Source organism: Cataglyphis hispanica, chromosome 20 (assembly GCF_021464435.1).
Source record: "Cataglyphis hispanica isolate Lineage 1 chromosome 20, ULB_Chis1_1.0, whole genome shotgun sequence".
Taxonomy (NCBI): Eukaryota; Metazoa; Arthropoda; class Insecta; order Hymenoptera; family Formicidae; genus Cataglyphis; species Cataglyphis hispanica.
Genome location: NC_065973.1, coordinates 1,799,382 through 1,809,909, shown reverse-complemented (window position 1 = coordinate 1,809,909; position 10,528 = coordinate 1,799,382). Strand labels below are relative to the sequence as shown.

General features: G+C 31.5%; 1 protein-coding gene across 1 annotated transcript; it reads left to right on the top strand.

Moving 5' to 3' along the window:
• The first annotated feature begins 72 nt into the window (after positions 1 to 72).
• On the top strand, positions 73 to 7,522 carry LOC126856887 (ATP-binding cassette sub-family C member 10). Its single transcript, XM_050605861.1, has 17 exons — positions 73 to 214; positions 760 to 898; positions 985 to 1,749; positions 1,877 to 2,134; positions 2,287 to 2,563; positions 2,642 to 2,865; positions 2,977 to 3,214; positions 3,304 to 3,572; positions 3,657 to 3,887; positions 3,948 to 4,159; positions 4,257 to 5,115; positions 5,193 to 5,419; positions 5,533 to 6,039; positions 6,119 to 6,310; positions 6,431 to 6,674; positions 6,753 to 6,892; positions 7,016 to 7,522. Exons 2-17 carry the CDS (start codon positions 761 to 763, stop codon positions 7,131 to 7,133), a joined length of 4,899 nt encoding a protein of 1,632 aa, XP_050461818.1. The 5' UTR covers positions 73 to 214; position 760; the 3' UTR covers positions 7,134 to 7,522.
• The last annotated feature ends 3,006 nt before the right edge of the window (positions 7,523 to 10,528 follow it).

Genomic DNA, 10,528 nt, shown 5'->3' with positions numbered 1-10,528 from the left:
TGCTTTGTAAAAATTCAACGGACAATCAATCGCCATCCAAAGTTTACATCACACTATGCGTCATTGTCAAGACTTAACCTGTGAATGTACTCGTCGTCGTTGATATGAGAGCACGACAGCAAAATATAATGCAATCGAAAAGGCGTAATAAATATTATAGTGCTTATTAATATTGCGTGCTTCAGTATATTTATGACAATTTTTCAACCGACAGGTAAACGTTTACTCAACATGCTAAATTTATATTGTTTACTAATGTCTCATTACCACCTTATCTGCCTATAATTAATTATCAATCAGATCAATCGCGCTCGGTGGTATCATTTTGCAATTTTTAATCTCTTAAGTCGAATATTATAGCGGAACGTATATCTGACTTATATTAATTGCATGATTTAATAAAATACTATATTATTTTGAGAATATTTGTAAGTAGAAGAGTGATATAAAAATTTGAAAACTGCAATATTATTAAATGAAATAGTATAAATAACGTTCTATTATGTATATATATGTTTATTTTATTTAGTTATTATTGCTTTGATTGATTTATTTTTAAGGAATTTTTTTTTTATATTTCTGTAAATATGTACATAATATTGACATAATATAATATAGCTTTTTCTTATAATTCATATATGCTATTTATATATTTATGTTTAAATCTTTTTCATTACTATATCTCCAAGAATATTTATTTAACCTATCAAAAATGAACAAGTTTCTTAATCATGAATTAATTATAATTATAATTCCTAGCATGGCAGAGAATTTGTTGAATGACGTAGAAAGATGGAAATGGAATTGGACAGAATTATGTGGATCTAACAGAAATATTAATCCTTTGAATCCTGAAACACATGATTTGGGTATATGTTTTCAACAGCTTTGTCTTCAGGTAACATAATAAAATTGATTTTATATTATTTATTTTAAATATATATTGATATGATTTGTCTATCAAATTTATTTTTGAACTTTTAGATACCAGTATTAGCTCTCATAGCTGTAATTTCCGCATATTATTGTGGAAAAACAAACATATCCTCATCTCGACAGCAGCACACTTACCATGCTATAAACATAAGAATTGTTATTACTATATGTCTTGTGATATTGCCTATCATAAGGGCATATATTATTTTGACTAATACTGTTATCCCTTTGGTGCATGATGAAGTGCAAGATTATAGCACACCAGTACCAAAAAGATTGGACATTTCTTTTCATAGAAATATAAATTCATCTTTAAATGATACAGATATTATAAGCAGGATACGTGATGGATTAAATCATACCATTAGATTTGCTAAATCAATTCTATTACCAGAGAGTAGTGTTAAAGATACTACTGTAACTCCTGCCACATCTTTTACCTATATTTATGGGACAACACCGAAATTTACTTCTGATAAATTTACTTCTGTTAATCCAGTGGATTATCTTGTAGCAAGTACCGAAGGTTTAGCATGGGTTATGCATCTTTGTTTTATTTTAAGCTTGAAACGTGGACATAATCCTAATCCACGAGGACCGGTATTAATGCGAGCATTGATATTTCTCTTGATCGTTATTTCTGTGCTACTATTACGCAGTCACATCAATAATACATCCAAGGACGATGTTTTGCCAAACTTATCATTAGGTTTCAGTATCAGTGTAGTTACTCTTCTGATATTATATACAATAACATTGATACCGGGTCCCAGTAGGTCAGAGCGCATGAGAATATCATCCCGAAATGTCATAGTAAGTTACTATCAGAGAATTGTTTTATGTTTTCATCAATCTTTGTTTTTGTTACGATTTTCCGAAAATATTCAAACAATTTATCAATAAACAAAAATCTTATAGTAATATTACAATATTTTTGTAGATAGGGGAACGCACTGCATTATTGAGTACCCCTACTTCCTCATATGTACAATTTCCGGAGGAACAGGACCCGAGCTACCTTGGAATTGCTATGGAAGATGTTACTATTATTTCTAAACTCTTGTTCCATTGGGTAACACCATTAATGGAAAAAGGCGTTAAGAGGTTGTTAAATCATTCCGATGATTTATTTGATTTACCTGACCAAATTAGTACCAATGCAATTAGTTATAAAATTGATGAGCACTTAAATAATATGGTAAGCAAGCAACTATGACATTCTGCAGTTTATTTAACTATATAACATTTGTTAGAATATTTTAAGTATATATAATAATTATTTTTCATAAATTTTTGTAATAATAATGAATAATAATAATAATAATAATAATAATAATACTGACGTTGCAGCCGAAAACAGCAAGCGATAGACTTGAAAATAATTCGGAAGTACCGCTTCAGACGAATGTAAAAGTAATTACAAAAAAAGTAACACTATTTTACTTGCTGCATAAATGTTTCGGCTGGGAATTTTATACGGTTGGAATATTAAAATTTATCGCAGATTGCAGTTCGTTTGTGGGGCCAATATTGTTAAATAGATTAATAGGCTTTATTGAAGATAAAAATGAGCCAATCTCACATGGATATTTATATGCATCTCTTATAATACTCAGCGCTATAATTGGTACAAAATCAATTATAATTAATTTCAATATTAAATATACTTATTTTATGAATTATTATGACAGAGTAATATTTATAGGTGCTTTTTGTAATACTCATTTTACATTTTGGATGTCTATTGTGGGTTTGAAAATTCGCTCTACAATTATTACTTTAATCTATAAGAAAACATTGCATTCTTCTAATATTGATTTAAATCACCATTTTAATTTTGGTGAAATTGTTAATTTTATGAGCACTGACAGCGATAGATTGGTCAATAGCTGTCCTAGTTTTCATACATTTTGGAGTATACCATTACAGGTAATATATTTATTTTATTTTTTTTTATATGTGTATTAAAATAGTATTCTTTATATCTTACATCTTTAAGTTTTCTTTTTTGATGCTCCTTAAAAATGTTTATATTTTCAGTTATTTGTGACACTATATCTTCTACATAAGCAAATTGGAGTTTCCTTTTTAGCTGGTGTTGCATTTTCAATAGTACTTATACCAATTAATAAGATCATAGCAAATAAAATTGGTAAGCTTAGCACCAAATTGATGGAATATAAAGATCAAAGAGTCAGGCTGATGGGAGAGATATTGCGTGGGATAACTACAATCAAGGTTAATGTATGGGAAGAACACTTCTTACGAAATATTTACAGTTAGTACATTTTCATTTAGATAATTTTAAGAAAATAAAATTTCTTGTACTTTAGCATTTTTATCTAAATATTTTTTTTCTTTATGTAGAGCTAAGAGAGAAAGAAGTGAAATATTTACGAGGTAGAAAATATTTAGATGCTCTTTGCGTTTATTTCTGGGCAACTACGCCTGTTATCATCGCGATATTAACATTTGCAACATATGTATTGCTTGGAAACAAATTAGATGCCAAAACGGTTTTTACGAGTATGGCATTATTGAACATGTTAATAGGCCCGTTAAATGCGTTTCCATGGGTTTTAAATGGTCTTACAGAAGCATGGGTATCTCTTAAGAGAATTCAAAGAATGTTAGATGTATGTATATTTCGAAATTATAATACCAAGCGCAATAAATTATTGGTAGATACTCAGTTTCTATAATATTAATTTTTAATTTAGTTACCAGACATGGATGCATCATTGTATTATACAGATATTACTCCCGATGTTGATTTATTGCTGCAAAATGTAACATTAACTGTAAATCGTCCAAAGAATAATGATGATATTATAAATGCAAGTCCAAAAACTTTATCAACTCCATCTTCGAGTACTGATGTTAAGAAAAGCGTTACTTTCGAAGATGACGACGTCTTTACCTTACATAATATTAATTTATCTGTACAAAAGGTAAGAATAAATTTTATAACGTTCTCTTTGAATATAAATCAAATATTTTCTTTTGCATAGGGACAATTAATCGGTATCATGGGCAAAGTTGGAAGCGGAAAGTCTTTACTCCTAGATGGCATTTTAGCAGAAATAACAAAAACTAAAGGGATAATAGCGGTTAATGATGATCATAAAGGTTTTGGATATGTAAAACAAAATTCTTGGTTACAACGTGGCACAATCCGGGATAATATTCTCTTTGGAAAATCCTATGATCATAATAAATACAAGTAAGTATCAAGCATCTTGAAATTGATGATGATATTATTTTCTATTTTTTATGTAGTATACTAATTTAAATTTGATCTTATTTTACGATTATAATAGGAACATTTTGAAGGCTTGCGCTCTCACGTCCGATTTGAATTCATTGCCTAATAAAGATTTAACAGCTGTTGGTGAAGCTGGGAACACTTTGAGTGGCGGCCAAAAGACGAGAATTTCTCTAGCTCGCGCTGTATATGCGGATAAAGATATTTATTTACTAGATGATATATTAGCAACGCTGGACGTCAAAGTTGCTAGACACGTATTTCAACATGTAATTCTAGGCTTATTACGAAATAAGACCAGGATATTATGCACACATCAGATTCAATATTTGATCCATGCAGATTTAGTTATCGAAATGTCGAAAGGAAAAATTATTAATCAAGGTAAACCGAGTGACGTTTTGCCCGATCTGGAAGATTATCTTTTATCAGAGTCCACAGAATCTGACTTGGATATGGCTTCTATAAAGATGATATTTAATGAATTTAGTCGATCGGAAAAAAATGATATAGATCCGTTACTTGAAAAAGAAATTACTGAGAAAGGAACAGTACGCTTCTCAGTGTACATATACTACATCAAGGCCATTGGACGATACTTGGCAATCTCAATATTTCTCTCTATGGTTCTAATGCAAAGCTCAAAAAACATTACAGATTTATGGTTAACATATTGGGTGACCCATGCTAATACCACAATGATCAATTCAACCGACATATCTCGACCTGGAAAATTATTGCAATTCTATTACGATAATTATAGTTTGCATGATACGAAGTATTACTTAATAGTTTACAGCCTACTAGCTATATTTAATTCCATTTTTACTTTAATCAGAGCTTTTATTTTCGCGTATGGTGGCTTGCAAGCAGCCATAACGATCCATAAGCAGCTCTTGAAGATAATTATGCGGGTAAATATGAGCTAGAGAGTTATGGAATAATTCCTATTTTTCATAATATCAAGATTTTATTATGAAAATTATTTTAGGCAAAAACAACATTTTTCGATATTCAACCGCTCGGTAGGATTATAAATAGATTTTCATCCGATACATACACCATCGACGATTCTCTGCCGTTTATTACTAACATCTTGTTGGCACACCTATTTGGTTTAGTTGCTACCATTATAGTTACAGCTTATGGATTACCATGGATCTTTCTAGTATTAGCACCACTTATACCAATCTACCATTGGATACAAAATCATTATAGGTATACAATTTTTTTCTATTTTCTATAAACACATATAAATATAAAAATCGATATTTGTGAAAAAATTTATACAATTATAATTCTCCCCACATATCTTCTACATTATCTTTTAGATTAACATCGAGAGAGGTAAAACGGTTATCCAGTATTACGCTTTCTCCTTTATATGCTCATTTTAATGAAACTTTGAGCGGGCTAACAAGTATCAGAGCCTTTCGCACTGTACCTCGCTTTAAACAGGAAAACGAACTACTGTTGGAAGCCAACCAAAAAACGCAATTCGCTTCTATAGCTATCAGTCAATGGCTCGCGCTAAGATTGCAATTTATCGGTGTCGCCCTTTTAGCCGGAGTTAGCATTATGGCAGTATTGCAACATCAATATAACATAGCTGATCCTGGTTTGATAGGTTTAGCGATTACATACGCATTATCTGTAACCGGATTATTATCTGGAGTTGTAAACTCCTTTACTGAGACTGAGAGAGAGATGATTGCGGTGGAACGAGTTAAACAGTATTTAGATCATGTGCCGACTGAAAATACGATAGGTGCTAATCCACCTTACGCATGGCCTACTCAGGGTGTTGTAGAATTTAAAGATGTTGTTTTGAAGTACAGGTAATAGTTTCAAATTTTCTAGGAAAGATAATACGATTGTGGCATTTTTTTTGGTAAATATAATTTATCATATCTGCAGAGATCATTTAGTGCCATCGTTGAAAGAAGTAACATTTATCACGCGACCAGCGGAAAAAATAGGCGTCGTTGGTCGCACAGGTGCTGGAAAAAGTTCATTACTAGCTTCGTTATTTAGACTGACAGAGATCAGCTCTGGAAGTATATTAATCGATAACGTGAACATTCAAACGTTGCAATTGAATGCATTAAGGTATTAATAAATATATTAATATATTTATCATAAACTTGCAAAACATTACTAAACCATTACCAAAACATTACCAAATAATCACTGTGTACTAATAGTTGTAAAGAAAGAAAAACATTCTAGATCCCGTTTAGCTATTATACCTCAAAATCCGTTTCTCTTCTCGGGTACTATTCGAGAGAACGTGGATCCGTTGAATCAGTATACTGATATGCATATATACAAAACCCTTGAGAAATGTAAAGTACATTCTTTAGTTTATCGATTGGGTGGCTTTGGCGCAGTCTTGGATGAAGGTGGTAGTAATCTCAGCGCCGGTCAAAGACAATTGTTTTGCTTAGTCAGGGCTGTGCTACACAATGCGAAGGTACTTCTTATTTGTAATATTGTTTAAGAAAGCAATTGTTCGTATATTAATAACTTGATATTTATTTATCATTTACAGATCGTCTGCATTGACGAAGCCACTGCGAATGTAGATCAAGAGACGGATAAATCTATTCAAGCGACAATAAAGTTTTCCTTCCAAAGTGCAACGGTTATTACAATTGCCCATAGAATAAAAACAATTATGCACTGTGATAGGTATTTTATCTTTTAGTTCTAAGCTTTTTTTTTATTTAATAATATGTTTGCAGATGTAAAAGTCTTCATTAATTTAATGTATTTTTTGCTACTTTTCGTCTAAAAAATATTTTTTCTATTCAGAGTTCTAGTAATGGGTGATGGAGAAGTATTGGAATTTGATGAGCCAAATTTATTAATCCAGAATGCCGATTCTTATTTCTATCATCTGGCTAGTCAAGAATTTACGGATCAAGAATGATTAAGCATATAATACGATCTGATTATACATAATCATGATTCAAAATAATGAATGTATGTACATGATGGTTGTGTATGTGATGTATACATATTTATATTACGATATTTCTAAAGAGAGGAATTATTGTATTTTCATACGAATATGACAGGATTATATTTTTAAGGATAAGTTTAAAAAGCAAAAGCAATTAATCTATAAAAGTAAACATTTTTTATTTGTGTATATATATTACGAGAGAAAAAAATATGTAATATATTAATATCATTGTTACCGTAAACATTAATCGCGAAGCTATCTAATCTACTGTTTAATTAATGTTTATGGATTCTATATATAAGTTGTCCATCTATTCTTTATAAACAAATAAACAACAATAAAAAAATAAAAAACGTTCTAGTTGATTCATCCCATACTTTATGCTTTATGTAATGCAAAGGATAAGCCGTCAGAAATTTTATTAAAACTTTTATCTAGCTATAAATTATTTTGTAACACATCTATTATTCTGAATTATACTTTGATACAGTTTATTTGAGAAACGCGATTGATGCGATTTATATAATAATTGAGAATGCGATTGTTTGCTGTTAAAGGCGAACATTTTGTGATATTGTTTACGGAGTTAATTAGCGCCCGGTAGCGTGTATGCACGTGTTGCAAGTCACGTTTGCATGTCTGTGTTTGCGAACTCGAGAAGCGGCATAATTTATATCGTAATGTATCCGGCATTCAGCCATATGACATGATGTTTTCTCGCTGTCATCGTTATAAGGCGGCGAGAATTAATGAGCTGTAGCCCCAGCTAATTTGCTTTCCGTTTTTTAATTGCCTGAAATTTAGCGGGACATGTACTACGCTATGCCGACGTGTCAACGAAAGTGAGATGTCCTGCACACTCGTGTTTTACCGACTAAATCACAAGAATGCGAGAGAGGCAGAGACGCATGCCTCGGAAAACAAGCGCAATTCATGCCGCTAATGAGGTCGTTTATTTTACACGATCGGTCGGTCTTCCGAAGCTTTTCGCGATGCAAGAAGCTCCCGAGTAAGCTAAACTCCACTCGATACGGTTAAGTTATCGAAACTTTCTATTTACAAAATTTTAGTTTAATAATTAGATATTTCTTAATATTAAAAATATATCATTAATTGGTTTCTTATGTATGTAAAAATATGTTTTTATCACTTTATTATTTTTCTTTTTATTAAAATCCGAAGTCATAAAAAGAAAAATGTCTCGAGCAAAAGTTGGTTTTCTTATCACGTATTTTATAAACTATCGCGGATATAGGCGCATGTGACATAAATCTACAATAAGCCTCGCTTTTAAACTAAAATTGCCTGTGCTTTGCGGTGGGAGTGCTCACGTGTCTCAAAGGACTGACGGTAAGTAAAAAATAAAAAAAAAAATTATACGGCATGATAGAGCCGTTAGATCCTCCCTTCAACTTTGTACCACGTTGTCTGAAAGTATTCGCTGCGCGCGCAAGGAATACTTTTATAACATAGTAAAGTTACATTTCTCTATTTTTTAGCATTTTAAATACTTCCAAAATTTTTGATGTTATTAATACGTATTTTTTTAATATGTATTTTAATAATTTTTTTTCTCTGTTCTTTGTATTATTAATAATTATACAATTAATTCTATACAAAATTTATATCTATTAAATAATTAAATTGTTATAATATATATATATATATGTATATATATATATATATATATATATATATATATATATATATATATTAATTTCGCATAATGAAAATCATATATAAATGCAAAAAAAATAACGTGATCATCTAGTATAAGCTTTGTCAAGTCGATAAAATACATATAATTTCAGAATCATTGTTCACGCGTACACATCATCCATCCGGTTAGTTCATTAACAGATTACATGGGCTTTGTAAAATATTTGAAATCTCATCTTGGACGTAGCAGCTTGTCGTATCACGGATGGTATGCAGGCCTTTCGCTCTTACACGCCTCTCGGCGGGCACTTGAAGTCTGAAGCATAGTCGCTATACTGTGACAGACCGGCTGGCTACTCCAAAAGTGCGTCTATCGAGGGGTTGGTTCAACGAATACGTAATCCTAAAGACTTGCGTTAGAACGTGAAGAGGGATAGAATGAAAGAGAGAAGGAGAGAGAAAGAGAGAGAGAATATGTGTGCATATGTGCATAATATTCGCCTCTTTGATAACTACCAGGCGCTATTATCCAATTCGATAGCAATTTCATAGTAAAATGGTCGCGGATATTAAATCATAGGCAGGCGCAAATCGATACGGTGCCACATTACTGCCGTGTGCTGTAACATAATTACCATTTATTACCGCAATTTATACGAACAGTATTGCCACGAACCGCACGCTGCTTAACTAAAACTGAGAAACGCGATTGTATTTAAATTTATGCATGGAAAATCGCACCGTAATATTGTTATTTTATATTATAATCAACTCTAAAAAGATGCCATTCAGCAACTGTTAATTATTAAAATTCATTAAAAATATTCTATATGTATTATTCTATTTTATAACTCTATTTGTTATTGCAAAATCGATTATTGTGACATTGCTGTTGTTTTTATAATCTTTTCCTAAATCTAATAAATTTCTTAACAATTCATAAAGCAAAGATAATAATCAATCAGCTTTCAATATAAATTAGAAAATGTATCAATAATTGAATAATGATTAATTCACTTTTGGCTTATCGTGTCACAAGTTAGGATTCGCTCCTGCCAAGATTAAAATGCGGTAGAGGATAATCCTGGATTATAAAAAAATGTTATCGCGGTAAGACACGAAGACATGGTGACGCGGATGTCAAGCAAAAGGCTGATTACATGACCATATATCTGAATTAGGAGCGAGCCTCCATAATTCATTACGCTCACAATTCTCTTTCGTCAGGCGGTCGCACACGTTGCTCGCATAAATCACAATTTGCTCTACTGGTGGTCGCAGGTGGACAGGAATAGCGAGATGCAAAACTAAAAAGCTACGATTGCGTGCGATGTGCGCGTGACGCGTGTAATCGATCTCGGCGCGATCTTTAGCACCGGTAATTACAACCATGCAGCTTTTCTCCTCTCTTTGCTTAATCGATGCAATAATTCTTTCTGACGCTAACCGTAACCGGGTTAAATGTCAAATAAATCATCTTAAGGATATGAAGATATATTGTTATTTATTGTTACATACTTGTGAACAATAAATTTAATTTAAATGTATGTATACAACGTGTATTGGAAAATATATACTTTTGCATATTCTTCTCTATTAAAATTAGAGATAATTTTTCTTTGATGAAAATTTGATCGCGCGTCATCTCTTTTCAAATTTTTTTGAATTCTATTTGAACGTGTTTGCGTTTTAGCACATTT

Coding starts and splice junctions, on each gene's coding strand:
- LOC126856887 (XM_050605861.1), top strand. CDS start 761: ATGGCAGAGAATTTGTTGAATGACGTAGAAAGATGGAAATGGAATTGG. Junction 2,866..2,976: donor TTTGGAGTATACCATTACAG/GTAATATATTTA, acceptor TTATATTTTCAG/TTATTTGTGACACTATATCT. Junction 3,215..3,303: donor CTTCTTACGAAATATTTACA/GTTAGTACATTT, acceptor TTCTTTATGTAG/AGCTAAGAGAGAAAGAAGTG.